Source organism: Anthonomus grandis, chromosome 2 (genome assembly GCF_022605725.1).
Source record: "Anthonomus grandis grandis chromosome 2, icAntGran1.3, whole genome shotgun sequence".
Lineage (NCBI taxonomy): Eukaryota > Metazoa > Arthropoda > Insecta > Coleoptera > Curculionidae > Anthonomus > Anthonomus grandis.
In genome coordinates this window covers 48,445,041-48,470,232 of record NC_065547.1, presented here as the reverse complement: position 1 = coordinate 48,470,232, position 25,192 = coordinate 48,445,041, and the positions used below count along the sequence as shown (strand labels likewise).

Sequence of the window (25,192 nt, the reverse complement as noted above, 5' to 3'; positions counted from 1 at the left end):
ACAATAAGCGAGATATTGAGAGTTTAAGGGAGGCAACGCTTGAAGGCCGTCGCTCGGTCACTCTCCTCTTCAAACTTCCATAGCTTCTTTACGATTAATAGCATCCTATATTAATTAACACCATTAAATAGAGAATTAAATTTTAAAGATAAGCTATCTTAATAGTTTTTTTCTAATGCTAAAAATAAGCGAGATATTAAGCATTGAAGAGCGACATGCTTAAGGGCCGTCGCTCAGTCACTCTCCACTTCAAACCTCCATAACTTCTTTACTATTCATTTTAGAGACATGCAGTAAAATACAACTTTTATTAGGAATTTAAATACCTATCGATTGGTACCATAATATACAGGGTATCATTTAAATAAAAGCACTGTTTAAGCAATATCTCCAGAACGCATCAACTGATCGCAATCATCTCTTCACCGTTACAAAAAGCTTACATTTTCCTTACGGGATGGTATATTAACAAAACTCTCGCTTAGTCACTACATACTTTAAACTCCCATAACTTTTTTACGATTAATAGCATCCTATATTTAATAACACCATTAAATAGAGAATTAAATTCTAAAGAAAATTCATCTTAACAATTTTTCTCTAATGCTAAAAATAAGCGAGATATTAAGCATTGAAAAGCGGCAGGTGCGACATGCTTTAGTTCGCGTCTCTTTTGAGTCAACATTCAACTCAACTTCAAACCTCCATAACTTCCTTGCTATTAATTTTAGGCAGGTACGTTGTAAAATGACTTTTGTTAAGAATTTAAATACCCATCGAACGATACCAAAATATACAGCGCATTCCATTAAATAAAAACACTTTTTAACCATAAAGAGAACACCTTTTTCTTGGAGAGTGGAATGCTAGCAAAATTGTTGCTGGGTCACTTTAAACTGCTATAACTTCTTTAATATTAATAGCACCAAATATTTAATGAATGCACTGGATAGAGAATTTAATTCTAAACAGAAGTCATCCTAGCAATTTTTTTTCTAATGCTAAAAATAAGCGAGATATTAAGCATTGAAGGTCGGCAAGTGCGACATGCTTAAGGGCCGTCGCTCAATCACTCTCTACTTCAAACCTCCATAACTTCTTTACTATTCATTTTAGAGACATGCAGTAAGAAACAACTTTTATTAGGAATTTAAATACCTATCGATTGGTACCATAATATATAGGGTACCATTTAAAGAAAAGCACTGTAGGATGCCCAAGATTTTAATGGATAGATAATGAAACTTAGCGAGGTGAGTGTGTCACATTTTTAACGCCATTCATTTTTTTTATAGACAGTGAATACAATGGCAATCGTTGTTTTAGGGTTTTACTTTTCCGTTTTCCTCTTTATTCGTCTTCAATTGTTGATGGCTGCAGGATTTTGATTTCTCCGGGAAATTGCTGTAAGCTGTGGAGCTGGAGCCAGAGTTAGGGCTAGTATTAGAGATTCCCAGTCCAGATAGCTAAGCTACAAATGGCATACATTCACAGCCTCGATTTTGAAGGCCAGCCGTTCATTTCTTGGAGGAATATACAGGCCAGTCTATTCCATTTATTTAAATATTACTATACATAGATTTGTCTCACTTATTTACATTTTTATTAATATATCTTTAAAATCAATTTATTGCTACAAATATTTAATCAATATCATAATTTAATATGTCAATTTCCTATCTATAATTTTAGTTATTTTTTGTTCAGTATTTTTCAGTACCTTTTTTGGTAGTTAAGTAGATATAACTCGGTTAAGGCTGATATGCCTTAGGTAAAAAGGTTCATGAACTTTCCCCTGCGTAATACAATTATTTACTAAAAACTTTAATAAATGCAATCTATTTTTCAAGTGCTGAAATCTACCTAGTAGCTTAATCATAATTTAAATGTTACTTTTGACAAACTTATTTTATTTAATCATATCAACATTACTCATATTTTAGTTCATAATAAATTATTAACATTTAACAGATTAGAAAATGAGGTGTATATTATCTTTGATGTAAATATAATTTGGTTGTATTGTTAAGATATTTTTTTTTTATCTCTTTAAATCTACTTTATCCAGGGTCATTTAATTGTTAATTGAAACCTATATACCAAGTGTTTTTCTTAGTTTTCTTTCATTTATAAAAAAAAAACTATGTGGCGCCCTCTTATTTAATAGTTATAATCAAGATTATATTTTTTAAATAGCCAGTCATAGTCAGTGAACCTTCGAACAATCCCAAGCCTCCAATAATTCTGAGCTACCGTCTGCAAACTCTTGGCAAAATAGTAACACTGTAAAGTTAACGCCTCAATACATCAAAAATATTTTTTAATTTATCATTTAATAACTTGCCTTAACATATTCAATTAGAGATTCTATAAGGGCAGTGCACACATCTGGAATAAATTTTGAGATTGACTGTTTCGATATTTTGAAAACATACATAAGCGAATGATATGAATCGCCCGTCGCGAAAAATGTGAGTGTCAACGCTTTTCTTTTGCGGGAATTGCTCTTCTGTAATTGGTATCTTGTGTGGTAATTTTACGTCCAATTATATTTAAAAGAAACTCAAATTCGCTGCTTGACATTCTGAAAAAAATGCGGAATCCACCGTTGCACCTGTATTCAAAATTCAAAATTTGATTTTAATTCTTATCATATTGTGTGAAAAAAAAATGGTTCATATTTTATTAAAGAGGAACAGTAGTATTATTTTTCCCCTGTCAAAATAAGTAACCAATTCTTATAATATTATAAAGTGTGTTTTTTTGCCCTTTTTACATAAGCATTTGGCATCATTGCATCAGGGATGTTGGAAACAAACAAACTGCCCATCGTTCCACGGCAATGGTAATAATGGTTTTCAATTATTTGATTAGCAAAAAATGAGTCTTCTTAGATATAAAGAAATGAACTGCTTATACACGAAAACGTAGGCACACTTTATTAATAAACCGGTTTGTAACCTAAACCTAGACAACACAATTTAACAATCACTTTGATTCCACTGAAATTATCCATAAGGAGAATGTTTCTGTTTGATCTGTGTTTCCTCCAAGATTATTAATAATCTTCAAAGCCATCGCGTTTATATTATCAAACCGAACCACCACTGCAGTACCTTCTTGGCCACTTTTAGGTATATTACCTAAAACGTAATATAGATTAATGGCTTTTAATAGGTTCAATGCAGCTGATTTACCTTCCATATCTCTTTCATGAGGATCAAACAAATAAAAGAAGCCGCCTTTAAAGAATACGGAGACCCATAGCTGACTAAAATTCAATACACATACAGTCTCTTGCTGAAAGAAAGCCTCTAGTACCATGGTAAGCTTACTGGTAGTAAATACCTCTGTTATAATGGGCTTGTAAATGGTAACATGAACCTAAAATATGTTATTTTAAACTATATAAAATGGCTTAAGCAGTCTTACCTCTAAAGTTCCCATAAAGAATTTTCTGACGATGTTTTCCATTCCCAACTTTGGATCGGTTGGACCATAAGCGATGTAAGAATCGATGTAGAGCTGATCTCCAGTGTCAAGGATTAGATCGATGTGACGATAGTTCCAGTCTTCGATGGACAAAACAGAATGCATTACCACTGAAAATAATATTCAAATATTAATTGTGTATATTATAAACAGAAGATTTCCAAGGAAAAGAAGGATGGAAGTTTCCATCCAATTTATATGTTAGATGACAAGAATCTCAGAAGAGTCAAAGTGTAAGTATCCAAAAGCTTCACAGGATGGATGAATCCAAAACATCTGTTGGTTCGTAATGAGTGCACCAAGATCTTTAATTCAAAAACTTTCTCAAACATATAGAATAAGAAAGAAAGTTTTATTGTTTGAACAAGTAACATTGTTTTAAACAAAGCATAAAGTAGGTATAAACTAATTAAATAAAACAAAAGCACATATTTTTACAAAAAATACAAGGTTTAAAAAAAATAAGTCGAAGCTGAAAATTATCCACTAAATACTCTGACAATCTATAGTAAGCCTTACCCAGCACCAAGCGCTTTAATTCCCATACAAATTTATTCTTGCGTTTAATTTTTCTAATCGAAGAATAAAGATCGTTAAAAAATTTCAAACTGAAATAAATTAAGGTATTCTTTGTTAATGTTGAGCGAGATATAAGCAAACAAAGGTACATTATAAGAACTTCTCGTAAAATTAGGGTTATTAGCAACTATACTAACTATGCCATGTCATAGATGAGAGTCGACTACCAGCCTCACAGCATAGCAACTAAGTTAGAACATTGAATGCCTAGAATAAGCCTAGCTGTAAACCATAGGCGAGGTTGTTTGAGTTCACCATCTCTCAGACAATGATGGCAAATCGACTCTCCAATTTTTCATTCAATATATAATTTTCTTAATCCACTACATATTTTTTTAATGTGTTGTATTTTGTAACAGGTATAAAGTGTATTTTTTAAAAGTTTCGTTTATTTGCCGACTAATAATATATACTTTTTTAGAATAAAAAAAAATTCCTAACAAAAAAGTTGATGAAAAAAAAGCAACTTGGCAACGTAGAATACCTCTATGTTTACCATGCAAGTATTCGAAATACTTGCCAGTTTGTGTTGTTTTTCTAGATATTTTTTCATATCTGTAAAGCTAGTGCCCGATCGATATGCAGTAACCAAAAATCTAGAACGTAGCATATTATGTCGTTTGCCAGCAACCTATTTATAGTCCGCGCCCGCTGTTATTTAATCGATATAATACCCGTATCTGCTGAAATTCCCAAGAAATTTTAATATTTTTTGGCCAAGATGTTAACAATCAACAACTAAATCGATTTATAGTGGTTATAAATCTCTACAAACTAAAGCTTTTTTGTAAAAATGACTTAAAAACTCGAATGTTAAAGAAATGAAAAAGACTTTCAAAGGATTAGTATTAATCTTGTTTCTATTATAAATATCTAAACGCATTTAAGATGGTTGCAAACCTCTACAAACAAAAATTTTTTGGTAAAAAATTAATGAATTGTTAGAACTCCTAACGGCTGTAAGGAAAAGTTTTATTCATATCCTTTGGCGGTTATAGCCGTTTATAACATCTAACTCAATAATTTTTAAACAAAAAACTTTCGTTTGTAGAGGTTTGCAACCATCTCAAATCCGTTTAGATATTTATTATATATTACAGAAAAAAGTTTAATTCAAATCCTATGGAAGTTAACCTTTTAATTAATTTCCTTAGTTTGTCGCAGTTTATACCCGCTATAAACCGATTTAGTTATCAATTGTTAACCCATTAATACCTAGCGTCCCTTATAAGGGACCGACAAATTCCTTGCAATAAAAAAAAAGTGGAGATACATCGAGCACTTGAGTTGCAAAGCGTATTTAGCAGACTTGATTCGACGTGTCAGGTGTTTTTGTTTTCTATTTCCCGCGAAATTATTTATGTGTTATTGAAAATGGATCCCTCCATGTACTCTACTAGGAGTCAAGGGTAAGTTTTATTTTATGTATGTGTAAATAAACATTTTCCGCATTAATTACTAATTGAATCTTTATAAATAATGTTCAAAGAAAATAGTAAAGGTCATCGAATCCCTGATTTTGTAACATGTAACGTGGAAAATTCGTTACTACATATGTTGTGTCCCTTATAAGGGACGCTAAGCGCTATATGTCTCTTTTATTGCAGATTGACCTTAGCTCAACTAATAATAATAAGCCTTTATTTCCAACAGGCAACTTGCCCAATAATAGGAAACAGTTGCAAAACAATGAAAAATATAGTTAAAAAAAACACACACAAACAAACCTAAAAGAATGAAAAGAAAAGGAAAAAAGTAAAGTAAATCACAATCTCAAAAGTTATCTAAAAAATTAGAACAAATAACTATTAATATGATATAAAAACCCAATTATAAAAGTTTAACAAGATAATCACATATTCAACAAAATTAAATTAACTGGAATAATATACCTACTAACTATAACTTAAACACACGGGTCTTAATCCCAAGAGTAATGATCCACCAAGATATCGACAATCACATGAACCGGAGAGATCAGACAGATCCGATTAAATATAGCGCATATTGTATATAGTGGCGATTTCAACAGGATGTTAGTATGAGGCCTTGGCAGAAAGAATGTTAGGGGATGTCTAGCATTAAGCCTAGGCACCATGAAACGTACACCGGAAAGAAGTACAGGACTATCAATGAATCCATTCAGTAACCCATGCAGGAATTTTACAGAGAAGATCATTCTTCTGAGTTGTAACGGATGTAGATTGAAGCGTTCCAATAGTTGCCGATGATCAAACCCTCTTACCGGATATATGCCATCCTGCCTGAAGGCCAAAAACTTAGCAAATCTACGCTGAACAGATTCAAGGAGACCAACATGATTCTGATAGAGCGGGTTCCATATAACGCAGCCAAACTCCAGTTTTGATCTCACAAAGCAACAGAAAAGCAGTCTTAATGTAGATTTCAAAGTAAAACTCTGAGAACTTCTAATTATGAACCCAAGCCTTCTCAGGGCTGAGTTGACTATGTTGTTGAAGTGTGGAATGAATGTAAATTCAGAGTCAAAGGTGATACCAAGTCATTATCAATCATTAATTTGCTCTAATCTACTCAAAATAGTATCATTAATAAAGTAATTAAAATTTAAGGGTGTTTTTGATCTAGAGTAACTGACCACACTACATTTAGTCACATTCAAGCCTAACCTGTTAACAGCGCACCATACCTCCAATGTATTTAGACAGTTCTGAAGAAAAACACAATCCTCCAAACCATATACATTTAAATATAGCTTCAAATCATCGGCAAAAGCCAGCCTATGACAAGTAAGTGACTCAATCAAGTCATTGAAAATTAATGGACTGGTTAGAGGAGGATGACGACTTGCCGGAATCTAATATCTATATTTTACCTCCAGATGATGGAAATGAGACCGAAGTTGATAGCGACTATTCTGACGACGAGCATGCAGCGAATATAAATCACCTACCTCGCGGACTCCTATCTTAGGAATGTGAAATAGCTTATGTAAATGACTCTGACGATTGCCGACCCCGGTAGCACCGTGGGCAAAGCGTTCACGATGCAATCGTGTGGTCTCGGGTTCGAATCCCGGCATGGGCATGGTTGTTTGTGTTTGTCTTATGAAAACAAAACATTGTGGTTCGGAACCCACGAAAAACTGTAGGTCCATAAACATAAATATTGGGCGGCCGTCGAAATACGACGCGAGTCCATTGTATTTGAGGAAGAAGAAGAGACGATTCTGACCCTGAAGATTTACTGCCCTTATCTGTCCTTCAGAAAAACTTAAAAGGCAATAACAATGCGAAGCAACAAACAGAGTACGCGTATCAAAAATCAAGATGGCGGGAGCCTGATCCTGATACTGGCCGAGTAAATAATAGTGACCTTTTGATTGTCTGTAACCCTAGTGAACCCTCACAGGATGCAAAAAATGCAACTACCCCGATTGATTTTTTCAAATTGTTTTTCAATGAAGAACTTTTGACGTTGATTTTTACGGAAAGTAATAGGTATGCACGGCAGAAAAATGTAGAATTAAATTTTACTCTGGACGAACTGCATGTGGTACTAGGAGCGTTTCTTTTATCGGGATATGGAAAATATCCAAACAGAAGACTCTATTGGTCGAGTGAAGAAGATATCCCAAAAATATTACAAAACAGCATGCATCGAAATCGGTTTGAAACTACTAAATTATATTCACTTTAATGACAATTTAAAATTACCCCAAGACGACAGGCTTTATAAATTGAGACCCTTGATAGATCATCTAAACCTGAATTTTAGAACACACAATAGCTTTGATGAGCATTTATCCATTGAGGAGAGCATGGTGCCATATTATGGAAAACATTATGCCAAGCAATACATTCAGGATAAGCCCATAAGATTTTGCTACAAAAATTGGGCTATTTGTTCGAGTAGCGGATACATGTATGGTTTTGAGATTTATACCGGAAAAAAGCCAAACAAAGAAAAAGAAAAGAAATTTGGTTTGGGTGGAGATGTAATACTATCTTTACTAGAGCAAGTCGAATTACCTTCAGGTAAGGGTTATAAAATTTTTATGGATAATTACTTTACAGGCCTTCCTCTCTTTGACTATTTATCGAAAAACAATTATTGTGCCACAGGCACAATAAGATATAATCGCTTAGAGAAATGTCCGGTACAAACTAAGAAGGAATGGAATAATCAGCAAAGGGGAAGCTATAAGTATTATCGAAATGACACCAGCATGCTCGTACACTGGAAAGATAATAAAGTTGTTTCTGTTGCATCCAATTTTGAAACCACTGAAGTAACTAACACACTTCGTTGGGACAGGGTCACCCGATCTAAGAGGACCGTTCCTCAGCCAAAAATAGTAGCCAACTATAATAAATATTTGGGTGGTGTGGACAAATGGGATGGTCTTGTTGCGGCTTATAGATCAATATTTCGACAAAGGAGATGGTATTGGCCACTAGTCTTATATTTATTAGATGTATCTGTTGTGAATGCTTGGTTACTTATGCGAAAATTGAAAACAAATCATCCTGACTCTGTTAGTTTATTGGCGTTTCGACGATACATATCGCTAAGTTTTTTGAAAAGTTTTGGTACTAAACCCCTGCAAGGAAAAACCAGAGTGCCTCGACCATTACATGACATACGATTCGATAATATTGGGCATCTGATACAATGAAACTGACCGCCGATGTCCCTGTAAAGGGACGCCCTAAAACAAAGCCTTATAATGAATTAAAACTTAAAAAACATTTTTTTATGTTTATTAGACTCATAATAAGGTATTTTTTCTAATTATAATTTAAAAATAAAACAAAAATTAACTTTGGGCACTAATGGGTTAATATCTAGACAAAAAAAATATTAAAACTTCTTTGGAATTCCGGGACATACGGGCATTATATTGTACAGTATTATACACATTATACAGTAAGCGCGGACTATAAATGTTGCTGGAAAACGACATATGCTCCGTTCTCGATTTTGGTTGCTGGATATCAACCAGACACTACCTTCATTTTTGCACAGATTAATTTTGCGGAATTTCGGGTTCGAATAAGCAACAAATTTGCTAGATTATAGTAATATACTTAATTACACATTTTAATTAATATATTGGTATCCAATATACTTAATAGATACTTTACAAATATGCGGTCTTTTATAATATTATAACCTAGAAGGATGACACCATTGACACCTAACTCGCCTGTGAAAGAAACGATTTGAAATTCCTTTTTCCCAATATATGTGACACACTTCAGACTTCTTTATCATTTTTTAGCAAAAGGGAGTTTTTAGTCTTAATATTAATTGAAAAAACGCACTGAAACCACTCAAAACCTCCTTTTAATACTAATACACTAGGAAAGGTCACCGAACATAAACTAGATATTAGTTCATGCTACAAAGATATTTCTATCCAAACAGACGCTTTTGCTAGAGGTATGTATAATAACAAAAAATTTAGGCACAACGTTCAATTCTTGACATTTTGAACCATTTACATTAAAAAAAAAAGCCATACGATGATTTTTGTCCAAAAAAAATTTAAAATCGGGCAATTTGAATTAAAAACCTCCCACTTTCGATATGAATGTAAGCATTTTTTAAATGAAATTACATTTATATATTCAAATTTCGTCAAAAGTTATAATTAATATCACCATTATTATTTTTACTATTAATACTTTATAATAACAAATTTATGTATATAAGTTAAATAATTTTTGAGGCATGTATTTATAAAAGTTATTACATATTAAAAAAAAGAGGGAAATAAATATTCTTTATGTTCCTTTAAAACTTTTTTTATGGTAACAATCTGTTAATTCTGTCTTATTATTGATTTGATTTTTACTTCTTCCGTTCTTATTAAAAGTAAATATCTACTCAACCTATAAATCTACATTAAAAAGGTGAAATATATTAGATTTAAGCTACTTGAAGAAAAAAAAAACCTAGTATAAAAAGGACGGTTTAATTGAAAAATTATACATCAATAATGGCGCAAATATTTTCCTTTTGCTGCAGTTTTTTGAACTTTCCTTAAAAAACAAGTACAAACACAGGGTGTTTCTGTTTTTTAACTGAATCGTCAATATAATATTTATTGTAAATTTTAGATAAATCTACACAAACCGTATTGGCCCTCTCAGCCAATACTCCAAGAAAACGAAAATTAAAGGAAGAAACGAAAACACTGAAAAAAGCTGCAACACCTTGTACATCATCAAAAAAACGAAAATGCCAAATGGAACTCGAAACAGGATTAACTATAGAAGATATTCATAAATATTTTGAAAAGAATTATTCAGAACAATCGTGTAATGCATTAAAAATGCAGCTAAATTTACTAAAAAAATCGCCAAGAGGTTGTAGGTATACTGATGAATTTAAGAAATTCGCTTTGAGTGTTTATTTCTTAGGTCCCAAGGCATACAAACAATTTTCAACATTTTACAGGTTACCTTCAAAAAGCACACTTAACCGTTTTACCAGAAAATGGACGATAAACCCAGGTTTTAATGAATTTATATTTGGTTTACTTAAACTTAGGATAAAAGTATTTAAAGAAAAAGAGAAAGATTGCATCATTTGTTTAGACGAAATTACCTTAAAATCACATTTGTTTTATGACATATCAAGAAATGCAATAGTGGGTTTTCAGGAATCATATAATTCATATAGCACAAAAATAGCAACCAATGCGTTAGTAGTTATGGTGCGTGGGATAGCCAGTAACTGGAAACAACCCATTGCATATTTTTTCTATAATTCCACAGCACCTTCGGAGGAGATTAAAGAAAATTTATTTGAAAGTGTCAAAAAATTAAGTGCAATAGGCTTTAACGTGGTTGGAGTTGTTTCAGATCAGGGATCTAATTTTAGAAAATTAGTTACTAAACTTCTTAAAGTTACTCCAGAAAATATTTACTTCTTTGTAGATCATATAAGACTTGTTTACTTGTTTGATGTACCACATCTTCTAAAATCTACTAGAAATAATTTCTTTTCCTACAACTTCCGGTTGTCAGAAGGGACAGCAAAAAAGTGTTATTTAGATACTTTCTATGAATGTGACAAAAAAAAGGAATATAGACTTTGTCATAAGTTGACTAATGAACATCTATATCCTGGCAACTTTCAGAAAATGAAAGTAAAATATGCGGCGCAAGTCTTCAGTCATTCGTTAGCAGCTGCCCTTGAGACCTATATAGATTTTAAGGTTTTACCACCAGATGCAAGTGTTACCGCGAAATTTATTAAAACAATGAATAGTTTATTTGATTTATTAAATTCTTGCCATTTAAACATTTTTGACGCTTTTATGGGCACTGAAAAACAATTGAAATTTCTAGATGAAATCGAATCTATGTTTGATAATTTGCAGGTCATAAAAATTATTAAAAAATCGGGCGAAGAACAATGGGTTGAAAAATGTTTAAATAAACAAATGCATTTTATATACGGATGGAAATTAACGATCAGTTCCATTAAAGCCTTGTGGGAAATCTTAAAATCTAAAAAGTATACATTTTTGCTTACGAGAAACCTAAACCAAGACTGTATTGAAAACTTTTTTGGGCAAATTAGACATTGTTGTGGTAATTCTAGAAATCCAACATCAATACAGTTTTCAAGAGCATTTAAAAAATTATTTACACTTAAGTATTTTAATCAAGTTGACGGTGCAAATTGCATAGATAATATAATAAAAGTTTTATTAGAAATAACACCTGAGCTATTAGAAAAGTGTAAAAAAATAATCCCAGAACCAACAACGGTGAATCCATTAAAAGTTTTTACAAGTGATTATAGAGATATATCTAGTACTGATGGTAATGCGTTGGTTTATGTTACTGGCTACTTATTAAAAAAAAGTTTGTTACAACATTCGTGTGAAGTCTGTTTAAATTATATTGACCGCCATAATTTAAAAAATGAAGCAACAGTATTTTTAAAGTCGAAAGCTTATTCTAAAGTTAAACAATTTGGAGGGTTAAATGCGCCTCCTTTACAAATCGTAGACTTTATTATAAATTTAGAAAATATTTTTGTAGAAAAGTTTAACAAAATGGCAATCCAAAATAATATTGGAAAAAATCTCAAAGATTTGTTCAAAAATATTTCGTTTGTACACCCATGCGAATATTTTCCTTGTGATTATTTTGTATCTTTATATATTAGGGTCCGAATATATTTTACTATAAAATTTGCTAACAGACAGATTAAGGAACAAATAAAAGAAAAGAATAAGAAACAAAATATGAAATTAACCATTTTAAAAAATTTGTAAAACGTTACGTATTTTATCTAAATTATTTAATTTAGTGGTTAATTAGTGGTGGTTTTTAATAGTGAAAGCTATCCGATTTATTATTAGTTGCATTGCAATCATTTGAAAGATATAAATTTTAACCACTTATACTGTCTAACCATACTTAAAACTGCATTTTTTTCATCATTAAGGGTGGTTTTTAAGGGTTTAAGTTTCAAAATATTGATGTATACTATAATCTTGTAATGACAATGTAAAACTATATTTATTTTGCATATTTATATGAATTCTAGGTTGTAAAACACCTATTTTCGTTTTATTTGAATTTTAGTGGTTTTTTCTTTCATCCCCTATTTAAAAAGCAAATAATTAGGCATTTAATAAGTTTTTTTTATTTAACTGCCTTTTTATATTTCACTGTTACCGAGTTCCATATGCTGAGTGTTGTTATCACATTATTATGTAAATTTTATTAAATATTTAAAAAATAGGTATATTAACGAAGTTATTATTAATTAAGTGTATGTAATATTAGGTAGGTAGTTTCTTGGTCAGTTAAGAAAAGAGCATGAAAGGAACGTAAAGCTGCTAAGATTTAATTGTGTACCTTCTAATAAACTTAATTTTAAAGCTATCTACCAAGTGTTTTTCTTACAGTTATTTGTTCAAAAGAGATACTTAATAATATTCTTTCAATTTCATTTTAACAATAATACAAAGTGCCTTTAATTTCAAAAAATTCCATATATTACACGCTGCCCGCCGCGATGTACGAAAATATTCCTTATTAAAAATGTTTCAAACACCCCCCGTATCATAAAGGATTGCCGTCGAAACTAAATAATGATTTACGACCGCGTAAAAAAAGTCGGCACTGTTTAGAAGTCCCTACTTCAAACGGCCGCAAGAGAGTGAACCTACTGTCGTTGATTGAATATTTGGGAAGATACGCAACCTTATGGGCTAAAGCGTGACCGCAAATATGCGTGAAAAATAGATGGCGATTCTCTCCAGTATGCGCGAAAATAATTTCGTCCGTCGCTTCTCATTAGTAATCGGCCGATCATCCGAGTCGTGTGGGAGAGTTTTTGCACAGGTTCGTGTTTGCCGTATTGCAATTTGGTAGTTGTTAAAAATTTTTCTTGGATATCATAATCACAAATAGATAGATATATGTAAATGTGTTTAGTTTGTGAGACGATGGCTCCTTTAGGCAAAATTAATCAGTGTGCGTATATTAATTAAGACTTTGATTTATAACAACCTAATATGGGAATCTCAAAATCTTATTAGAAAATCTTTAAAAAAATCTATTTATAAACCTCACAGAAAATTATCTATTTTATCTACAAAAATCAATCCGAACTCTTAAAAATACGGTCTCTTCATGTCTATGAGAGCCATTTTCTCTTTTTCTTTTTTTTACTTTAAGAAAATTTTAAATCAATATATTATGTTTATGGTCTTTAGTGTTTTAAGTATTTTCAATAATTGTTTTCATGATGAAATTCATTCATGAAAAAGATAAAAATAAAGCCTAAAAAGCCTTTAAAGTTATTGAGAAACTGGTTATAGTACGAATGGTAGAAAAGAAGTACGAATAGTATAAAAAAAATAACATATTAAATGAATGTCGAGTAATGTTTTCATTCCTGGAGAGATTATATTTGAGCTTGAAGAAGGTCACTTTGCTGCAGCGGTATTCTGCGACTTCTCTAAAGACTTTGACTGTGTCAACCATGGAAATTGCTCGATAAGCTTTCTAGATATGGGTTTAAGGGAGTTGCTCTAGAATGGTTAAAATTTTGTTTTGTTAGACAAAAAAAAGTTTGTTTGGCCAAATGGCAGTTTGTCTGAACTTTGTGTAGTAAGCAGGGTTCGTTTCTCGGTCCTATTTTATTTCTATTGTATATAAATGACCTGGCGTTTCTCCAGATAAGAGGATTCTTCACTATTTTTGCAGATGACACCACTATCTTATGGGCAGACAATAATAAAAGCACATTAACAAAAACAATTTCTAAAGATTTATTAATGATTAAACAGTGATTTGATGCTAATTTGTTGTCTTTAAACATAGATAAGACTAAATTGTTAAGTTTTTATGTTCAGAGCAGTTCATGATTCACAAGAAAGAATTGGAAGTGAATAATTTTAACAGATTTCTTCGAATTGTTATCGATCATAAACGTAAGTTTTATGGAGATATGTCAGGAGGCAAAAACTGGCTAGACGATGTTATGCTGTTAGAGTGGTTTTAAATGAACTGAGATTGATATCTGCAAAAACGTCTATTTTTTTTTGTCGAAAGTTGGAACTTACTTTCATACAAAAATACCTACAGTATAGAATAACATTTTGGAGTTGCATTAGTAAACGGCTTTTTGACTCGATGTTTGTTTTTAAAAAACGAGCCATTAAATATATGTGTCATAAATCTCCACAGGACATGCAGACCCCTATTTAAAGATACTTTCCTTGTGTTGCTTGTTTATTGTTGAGTCTGCTTGCCTAATATATAAAAAAATATAAATTGTATCTTCAAAATAATGGCTCCTTAAAACGTTATAATATCAGAAAAGAATACAATATTCCAATGCCCATCCCGAAAAGTGAACTAAGAACTCTCTTATTTACTTGAGCATAAAAATGTTTAATCATTTTCCAAATGTCATAAAAGTCTCTAGAAGTTCTCCTCGCTTTAAAAAGTTCTTAACGAAACATCTTAAAAGCAAGTATTTTTATAGCATTAGAATTTTTTTAAGATAATTAGGAACAGGCCAATCGTATATAATTAGTTTTTAGTAAAGATGTAAAGGTTAGAATTTGTGATGTTACTCTAAAAAATTTTTAAGTCGTCTTGCTTTGAAATTGAAAATACATTTTGTGTTTATACTAGTATGTTGAACCCACTATTGTGTATTGTTTTTAAATTATGTGTTAGTAATATGTCGATTAATGTGCCTATTTTATATCATAGAAGTACCATGTCAACAAGTAGGTATCATGTATTTATGAATAAAGTATGTTTTGAATTTTTTGAAATTCGAAATTGTATTTAAAAGAGAGAGAGGTATATAATATTTAATAGGGATGATTCCAACTACTCACTAAAAATTACCTCGTTGAAAAAGTAATTCTTGTTGTAAAAGGGTTATTCAAAACTGCAAGTTATTAAACGTCGTATTTAAAAGTTAAAGATGTTAACTTGTAAATGAGAGAAAGCGTTTACAACAATGTATAAATGATTTTATTTTATATTTTCAAATAACGCCAGAAAAAAATAAAAAAACCATTTTGCCAAATTTCACATTTTTCCTGAATATTAGGAAGTATTTGGCATTTTTCCAATTTTTAGATTGCATTTATTCAATCATTGCATTTATATTGCGCAACTTTCGCCTAATTAAACCATTTATTGCTCATCCTTATTTTGGACATCCTGTATAACCGCGATGAGACCCTTCATACTGTTAAACAAAATATTTGTTTTTTTTTCTTATTAACTTTTTCTAGTTTTAAGAATTAGTAATTAAGTGTTTCCCTGTATTGCAAATTAAAGTGTGGCCTATTTTCGATATTTTATAGTGTTGTTACACCCTTATTCAAAACATTTCAACCCTTATTCAAACATTCATACATTACTTAACCACCACATTTATCTATAACTATCTTTATAGTTATTTATGCGAGATCACAGCGCATTTAAATATCGGCAATAACAAAATAAATAAAAGCGCTGTTATCATCATCGCCCTTGTCTTAAAAAAATAACAAAACGGCCGGGCGGCCAAAGATTTCCGCGTCGTTAAACTGCAAATGGTCAATATAGCGCCGACAAAGAAAAACAAAGTTGATGATGGCTCTTTAAAGACAGAACGTCGTATTTTAAATTTTAAAGGTGTCATCGTATAGGCGAGAAAAAGTGGTCACAATAATTTATTCATTTAATAAATGTTTTTGTCATATATTTTGAAATAACGCCAGAAAAAAATAAAATGATTTTGCCAAATTTCAGTTTTTTGCAAAATTTAGGAAGTATTTAGATTTTATTATAAAAGGACACTATATTGCTCAACTTTCCTCTAATTATTCCACCTCTATTGACGTCCTGTATAACCGTGATGCGGGGTCTTTAAACAAAATGTTTTTTTTTTGTTACTAGGTATCTTTTTATAGTTTTAAGTATAGTTGTAACAACTGGTAATTGAGAATTTTCCTGTGTCGCTTAAAACTTAAAATGTGGCCTATTTTCAATTTCTATTAACATCCTCACTCACAACCCCTTACTTTACAGATGTCACTACGCTGCACATTTTTCAGATATGGAATCACATGACAAAATGGGTTACTTTTTACAAAAAATTATTGATCAAGAAGTTATATTATGATCGGTATTAAGTCTTATGAATTATTTCAATTATTCTTTATAATATTTACGTGAAACCTACTTATATCTTAAAATTTGTTCCACATATTTTTTGTATATTAGTTTTTAGTTAATTAAGTGCAACGGGCTTTTTATTTAAAAACTTGACCCTCTTGAACACAAAATGAAGGAAACAATGTTTGTTGGAATTATAACTTGTATTAAACTTTGTTGGTAATTTTGTAAAAATAGCTTTTTATATATATTTTTGTATTAATTTTTGTCTCAAAAACATATTTTGGTAAGTAATTATTTGTTTATAAAATTTAACTTTTAAGAAATTTCAATATGCCTCCACCCTTAAGTATATCACTTATCACTTGACCACCACATAAATGACACCGTGTTGTATGTTCAAAAAAAATAATAAAAACATAATTGGCAGCATCATCCCATATCTTAAAAAAATATCCAACACGGCCGCGTAACCGGAGATTCCAGCGTCGTTGAAAACCTGACTCAAAGAAGCCAAAATCCAAGTCCACACAGCTAAAATAAATCGTTCCCAGATTTGACGCTTCGCGGCAGCACCACACGGTGCACGAAACTGAACGGCAATCCGATAGTCGACCGGGTACACTTTTTAACACAGGATTGCGTATCTTCCCAAATATTCAATCAACGCTACTGTCTTGTTCTTTATACTGTGGAAAGGTGCACCATTCAAAAGTAAACAACAAGCGCAGTTGCCAAATATCTATAACGCGAGAATATTTCTGGGCAAAATTTGCGGCTTTGCCGTTATCTGTGAAAATTTGACGATTTAAAGAATCCAAATTAAAAATATTAATTATTATTAGTGTTTAGTGTAAAAATATAGTACAAAATAGTTTCGGTTATTAAACGAGTTTCACTCTTTTCTCTGCTTTATAATAAAGAATGCAACTCAGTTTCTGCTAATTATAATAATTTATTATGTCACTTTATTTTCTTCTGTTAAAATTGAGTAATCACTGGCAACATGGAATACTAAGCATGTTTATTGATAAAATATCCTTTCTGCCCTCTGTGTAAATGTTGCGCTCAATCCAAAGCAGCCAATGTTAATTCTAGTGTATTCAATATTCTAAGGTTCAGAATTTAAAGTGGAGACCGGCAACTAACACTTAAATGTTAGTATATTTGTCTTAGAAACACTGAGTGCCAGCAAGTTAGCCTTACACCAATCTCCAAGACGATGGATAGATGTAGATCCTGACAAAGAAGATATATGAGTGATTATTTACCTGATGCAATACAGTTGGGAATATCCTGCTTATTCCTAGACTCCGGATCGTAATATACGGAATTCTGACTCTTATAACCACGTAAAATGGCTTCTGTCCCTTTCAAATGGTAACCATTCCTGCCGATCATTTGTTGCTTTTTGGCTTCTTTGCGTTTTCGTTCTTCTTCAGCCTAAATTGATAGAAATTAAAGAAGTTATCAAAAAATCAATCCAAATATTTACCAATTTCCGTAATTTCCGTTTTTGCTCTGACGCAACCAGTTTCGAGCACCGTGGTAAAGTGTTTATGCTGCTTCTGGTTGGCGATTTATCCATTACAGGTTTCTTATGAGTTCTCATATTTCCCACCACAATTTCTACTGGAACCAGTACGAATTCTCCTAGGCGAGCTAACGGATCCATAATACAACCTTTCAAAAAAAAATTCTGTTACTAAGAGTTTATTTACAAAATCAAGTTTGATACCAATAACATGATCAGATGCCATTTTCGCATTAATAAATGAAAGTGCACAAGCTGTTCCGCTAAAAAGGGGCATTCCCGTTGAACTTCTCGGATTGGGATCGAATATGTATATGAAGGTTTCTTCATCGTCCTGTTTTTGTTCCCAAAAGCCAAGAACTAAGGGCTCTGTCACTAATATGCCGTGGGTGTTTTCTTCAAAGAATCGTTCCATACCTAAACAAAGATGTGTGTTTTGAGACGTATCAACCATTATGCCTTAATCTCTAAATCTTGGACAATGTCAATATCTTGATTTCTAGGGTACGAATTTCATTAATTTTTTTTTAGTAGTTGCTTGCAGAGTCTTTGGAGTATCCTAAAAATCAATATTTGCAACATTTTAGTTGCTAGAAATCAAGATATTTAGTCGTCATTAAGAGACAAATTATTTTATTTATTCCAGGCATTCCAGTGCGAAAAATGTCAATATCTTGATTTCTAGTGTACAGATTTCAATGATTTTTTTAGTAGTAGCTTGAAGAGCCTTTGGAGTATCTTAAAAATCAATAATTACAACATTTTGGTTGCTAAAAATCAAGATATTTAGTCGCCAATAAGAGGCAAATTATTTTATTTATTCCAGGCATTCCAGTGCGAAAAATGTCAATATCTTGATTTCTAGTGTACGGATTTCAATAATTTTTTTAGTAGTAGCTTGAAGAGCCTTTGGAGTATCTTAAAAATCAATAATTACAACATTTTAGTTGCTAAAAATCAAGATATTCAGTCGCCAATAAGAGACAAATTATTTTATTTATTCCAGGCATTCTAGTGCGAAAAATGTCAATATCTTGATTTCTAGTGTACAGATTTTAATGATTTTTTTAGTGCTTGCTTCAAGAGCCTTTGGAGTATCCTAAAAATCAATATTTGCAACATTTTAGTCGCTAAAAATCAAGATATTGAGTCGCCAATAAGAGACAAATTATTTTATTTATTCCAGGCATTCCAGTGCGAAAAATGTCAATATTTTGATTTCTAGTGTACAGATTTCAATGATTTTTTTAGTAGTTGCTTCAAGAGCCTTTGGAGTTTCCTAAAAATCAATAATTACAACATTTTAGTTGCTAGAAATCAAGATCAAATCATTTTATTTATTTCAGGCATTCCAGTGCGAAAAATGTCAATATCTTGATTTCTAGTGTACAGATTTTAATGATTTTTTTAGTAGTTGCTTGAAGAGCCTTTGGAGTATCCTAAAAATCAATAATTACAACATTTTAGTCGCTAAAAATCAAGATATTGAGTCGCCAATAAGAGACAAATTATTTTATTTATTCCAGGCATTCCAGTGCGAAAAATGTCAATATTTTGATTTCTAGTGTACAGATTTCAATGATTTTTTTAGTAGTTGCTTCAAGAGCCTTTGGAGTTTCCTAAAAATCAATAATTACAACATTTTAGTCGCTAGAAATCAAGATATTTAATCGTCAATAAGAGACAAATTATTTTATTTATTCCAGGCATTCCAGTGCGAAAAATGTCAATATCTGGATTTCTAGTATACGGATTTAAAGACCGTCTGCTTTTGCTAAATCTTTTTTGATTTTTAATAAAACGAGAAAGATAAATTATGAATTTTCCAAATTCTAACCTTGTCTTAAATTCTGCATTCCAGATTCCTTATTATCAATGTAACCCCGTTGATCGGTAGGTCTCAATTCGCAATTCGCCTTTACCACTCCTAACTTATAATCCCTTTTCACCCTGTATATATCCAGGGTGTCTTCCCAAGGATTAAAATCAAAACCGAGCTCGTTGACGCTATCCTCGTACAGTTCAGATCCCAAAACCACAATATCATCAATAATAGGTCTGGCCCACGTTTCTGGTTTATGTATAAGCGACATGGTTAATGCGACCACAGCTATCGGAGCGCTCATCACATTCGGTCCTTTTCCAAATCGCGGATCTTCCTGGCTAATGCTGCCTCTTATGATTTTCTTTCCCGGTAGAACCAGTTTTAGGCCAGCTGCTCTAGGAACCGCTTTGGGTACCGGCATGACACATTTCGGTTCTCTGGCTCTAGGACACAGGTTTCTTGATAAATTTATTTTGTGGATGGTAAATTCACTTTTGCCCAGTATAGGAAGGTTTTTCAGAAATACCGTGGTGAGTTTTTCCAAGTCTAGAAATCTCATTATGCATCCGGATCCGATAGTTGATTGGATACCTGAAATTTTTAGAAGATTCGTAGAAAGTCAAAGGATAATCAGCTATCCAAGAAAAATACTATGCGCAGTAAATTTTAAAAGTCTTAAAGAAATAAGAGGCAGACATGTCGCACCCTCAATGTAAAAGTAACGTATCTTAAAACTTCGAGTTTTGAGATATTGCAATTTAAAATTTTGGAAACGGATTAAATATGCTTAACATCTATTGAAAACAATAAATCTTATTTTGCTAGATTTTAATATTTATACTCAAAATAAATGTTCAAAAAGGTAGGTATTACATTAAACAGATTATTTAGAATTTTAAATAAAGTTGGAGTAAGTACAGATATTTTTGTGATGTGGTACTGTTTTACAAGGCAATAATTATGTATAAGCTAAAAAAACTAACATAAAAAGGGCAAATTGTCAAAAATTAAAAAAAAAATGAAATAAACAAAATTTTTATTCAAGGTAATACAAATAACAATTTAGAAAGTAATAGAGAACATCCCTTTGCGAAAAAAAATATAAAATATAAATTTTTACTCACTAAGTAAATTCATAAAAAAAGTATGGTAGGGCTTAGGAATTAAGTTTTTTTGGCAAAGCGTTAAAAGTCCATCTTTTTTTTGCTTGGAAATTTTTAGTTCTTCGGAATAAGCTGGCGACAATTTGCCACTAAATTTTCTGTCAATTTTAGTTTTTCGTTTGCTTGATCTTAAAGAAACGTTATTTCAAACTTGTATTTCGCTGTACGGAACATCATCTCCATATTCGTATTTAAAGAACAAACTATCAGGCTTACCCTTATTTGTCATAATTACCTTTATATCGGTCCACTTGACCTTTATTTTATCAGTATCAGTGCTAAAATTTAAACCTATATCAGTAGATAATTTTTGAAGATCAAACATTTCAGATTGATCCATTTCTTTTACATAATAGGGTTTTCCCCTTTTTTTTGCACCTTGAATCACAGGAATCCATTGAGAAGGGATAAAAATAGGACCACCTTTTAACAAACGTTTTTTTTCTTTTTCAATGCATGAGTGCATACTATCGCCTTCATTTTGTGTATGACCTGTTACCAAAAATGTATGCGTTATTGATTGAATTTCGAGGAAAGTGGTTGCATATAAATACAAACTAGCAATGTACTTATTTTTATTCTGCCCGGCGCAGTTGTCAGAATAAAAAGTAACATGTTTTTCTTGGCAGTTTCTTTCTAGGAATTGCAGAACACAACTTCCAATTTCATTTGCACCGCGCTTTGCAATATTCTCTGACCAAACGTAGCATGAACCCTCTTTGCTACCAATATTAAAAATTGTGAAATTGTATGTCGCCAATTTACTTTTGTAATAAAATTCTGAGACTTGTGAGCAAGGTGTGGTAAGGACGGATTGTAAATCATAGACAGCTACAACTTTAGTTGAATCTTCTAAGGCATTTGACACATCAATCTCTTTTTCTTGTCGAGCTTTATTTTTGTCATCAACGTGTTTGTCGTATTCACTTTGAAGCTGAACTTTTTCTTCAGAAGAATAATTGGCATACCTTTCGCAGGTACTGCATTGATCTTTTTTTGGTTGGTACCATCCAATATTATATTCAAAGTTAAAGATTTGTTCATAAATGCATGGCTTGACAAAAGGTTTGTTTGCCTCTTCACATTCACGTTTATAGTCACGGTATAGCGTCGCAAGTGTTAGACTTCCTTCTATAAAGGTTCTTGTTGTTTGTTGTCGCAAATAATGAGATTCTACTGTGGGCAATGACCCAATATGTTTTCTTACGCCGGCTTTTAATGCAGGGTCCAGTTTTTTATGATTCCCGTGTTTACCACGTAGATCACTGCTAACAATTTTTTTATCACTGGTTTTTTTAAGAGCCGTTCGAATGGTAGTATCACCAATGTTTAAAGTGCTCATAAAAAACTTCTTGCAAACTCGAATTTTTTCATTGTTGATGTCAAAATAATAGGCTTGTGTGCAATTCTTTCTTTGAGTATTTTCCTTTAAATACTGGTATTTAGGTTTAATTGGATCTGTATTAGCGCAAATGAATTGCCTTTGTCGAGTTATGTCGCCCAACTCCCAAAAGGATGTAGGAATTTTCTTTCTTAAATTTTCCGATATTTTTGTAATGCATTTTTGTTTACATTTCTCAGTACATGGAGTTTGTAGGAAACGTGCTGGGACTTCTTTTTTTTTAGATGTTAAGTAGCTTTCACCTAAATTTCGTTTTTGCTTTCTTATGAAGCGGGGCCAATTTTCTTTACTTCGCTTTCTCTTTCTAGATTTTTCTTTCGCTTTTCTCTCTCTAGAATTTCCATCCCCTCTATCATTATTATTTGAGGCTATGAGTGCAAAAACGAACTAACCCCAATATTATTAAGTGCTAAAAAATAGGTTTAAAAAAATACGAGAATGAGAGTGCGCAAAACCCTTTAAAAAGACATTTTTGTAGATCGGATTAATTGAATGTTCTTGAGTGTTACTTATATTTGCGGAATTTATTTTAAATTTTTGGATATGGCTAATATTCGATTTTTTTATGTGGGTTAGTCTACTCTGCATTTAAAATTGATTGGGTTTTTTAATGGGTTACTATAACTTAAGCTATTATAAGTATTACGTCAAAACCTGTATTACTCGTATTGCCACGAGAATAAATAAAAAAATATAGAAACTTTATTTTTTTATTAAGTAGGTAGTTATTAAATACGTAAAGTTTGTTCTTCCTCAATTGGGCCAACTACTTCACCTCCAGTTGCTTGAGCGGATGACCTCAGATTTTTATAAAAATCTTGGTATATACAAGGGATGAATTCCATTAACTCAAGGAGATCTTTATTTTAGCTTCATTAATGGCATTACCATTTGGGTATAAAAGGGGCAGATCCTTAATTTTACTGTGTTAAAATAAACCTCTTCATTATTCGAGTATCCATTTCTATTATGGTAAAAAGATTTTTTTTAGCATGTCTTATGACTGTATGCCAGTCTTGAGGTATAAAGATATGTTGATGGAATTTCTTTTCTTTTTCTATGATTCCTAAATCTTGGTCGCATGGTAAATAGGAATTACCACTTACAAGGAATTTATGATCTATTTCTTCCATAGTAAATAATGGAGATGCAGTAATATAGTTACATATCAATGACATTTTTATATTACGATTCTGACCACCACATTGGTCAGAATACATTATAAGTCTTTTCGATGTAATAAAGTTTTAATGTAATATAAAATACAAAATCCCACCGCTTGCGGCCCCTTCGAAGCAATACTTTCATCCCATACAAACATGAACGAATTATTGCTTCCCATAGCATGTATATTAAAGCAGTAAGTCCATAACTGCCTTTTATAGTAACAATTGCCTGTGGTAAGTACATGTGTAGGAAGAGTCTTCATTAGATCAAAACAGATGACTGCTGCGTTTCCACTTTTTGCCAGTTCAGTGTGTTTTCTTAGGGTGTCTCTAGCACATAAACTTCTTACTTTTAGCAGCACAGTGGACTAACTGAGGATAGTCCACTTTGCTTCTTTAAACTTTTATTAATAATAAAGTTCAATAACTAGTTTAGTGCGGCCATCTCGTAACGAAAGGGAATAGGTCGTTTGGTTCACTGTGCAATAAATAGATTTTAACTTGACGGATAATATTCTATAATACGGTTGATTTTGAATTTTTGTGGGTTAGTCCGATATTGCACTCATAGCCTCATTTAAGAGAGTGTGTTCTTGTTCCAAACTATCATCTGATTCAAACTCTTCCTCTGGATTATAATCAGGATCTTTAACTAAGGCAAAGTTTACTGAATAAAATACTTTAGTAGTAAAGTATTTTATTTTTTTAAAATTTTAAGTATTTTATTCAGTAAACTTTGACTAAGACATCCTTATCTTTCAAAGGTATTTGGGGATTAATTTCTTCATGATCAGCAATGGGATGGGTGGGGTCACTGACTGGAATTAACCCATCATCACCGTAATTGCATATTAGTGGTGACAATGCAGCATATTGTTTGCTTTGTATATTAAAATTTGTAGGTTCATATTCAGCCATTGATATAACAACAGGAGCTGACATTATAGTAGCTTCATTTAAATCAACAAACTGAAAATTATTGGCTCTATCAGATGAATCCACCTAAAAAAGATACAATCTAATAATCTACATTTCATATTTTTTTTAGAGTTGGTGCATACCATGATTTCTGTTGTGAAAACTTGTGGAATTAACTCTTGTGGTTTCTAAAATTATTAATATAATTTTATATTAAACAATATTAAAACCTATACCTATAAGCTTACCACAAAAAATGAAGATTCGTCGTTTATAGAATTAAAAGAAGTATTACAGTCCTGTTCTATTTGGTCTGATGTACCATTCATTTCTAATGCTATTTCAGTACCAATGTCGTCTATAAAATCTAGCGATAACTTTTCAGTCTAAAAAGATTTAAAATACATAACACACTTTTAGAATTTTGTTTACCTTATAGCGATTTCCATTGGCAAGAGTAGTGCGCACC

The 25,192-nt window shown here is 31.8% G+C and overlaps 1 protein-coding gene and 1 long non-coding RNA gene across 2 annotated transcripts in view; both read right to left on the bottom strand.

Moving 5' to 3' along the window:
• Positions 1 to 2,908: 2,908 nt before the first annotated feature.
• The window catches only part of LOC126747451 (uncharacterized), a 54,551-nt gene continuing 32,267 nt past the window's right edge, over positions 2,909 to 25,192 (bottom strand). The window contains exons 18-24 of the mRNA XM_050456111.1: positions 20,087 to 20,665; positions 18,454 to 18,666; positions 18,211 to 18,398; positions 17,987 to 18,158; positions 3,433 to 3,602; positions 3,198 to 3,384; positions 2,909 to 3,143 (exon numbers count right to left, since the gene is read on the bottom strand). Of these exons, the coding sequence (XP_050312068.1) occupies positions 2,989 to 3,143; positions 3,198 to 3,384; positions 3,433 to 3,602; positions 17,987 to 18,158; positions 18,211 to 18,398; positions 18,454 to 18,666; positions 20,087 to 20,665 (1,664 nt within the window). The 3' untranslated portion in view covers positions 2,909 to 2,988. The remainder of the gene's footprint in view (positions 3,144 to 3,197; positions 3,385 to 3,432; positions 3,603 to 17,986; positions 18,159 to 18,210; positions 18,399 to 18,453; positions 18,667 to 20,086; positions 20,666 to 25,192) is intronic.
• LOC126747600 (uncharacterized) lies at positions 24,589 to 25,035 on the bottom strand. Its single transcript, XR_007664291.1, has 3 exons — positions 24,972 to 25,035; positions 24,867 to 24,911; positions 24,589 to 24,807 (listed from the first exon to the last, which is right to left on the bottom strand). It is a non-coding gene; the product is annotated as an uncharacterized LOC126747600 (long non-coding RNA).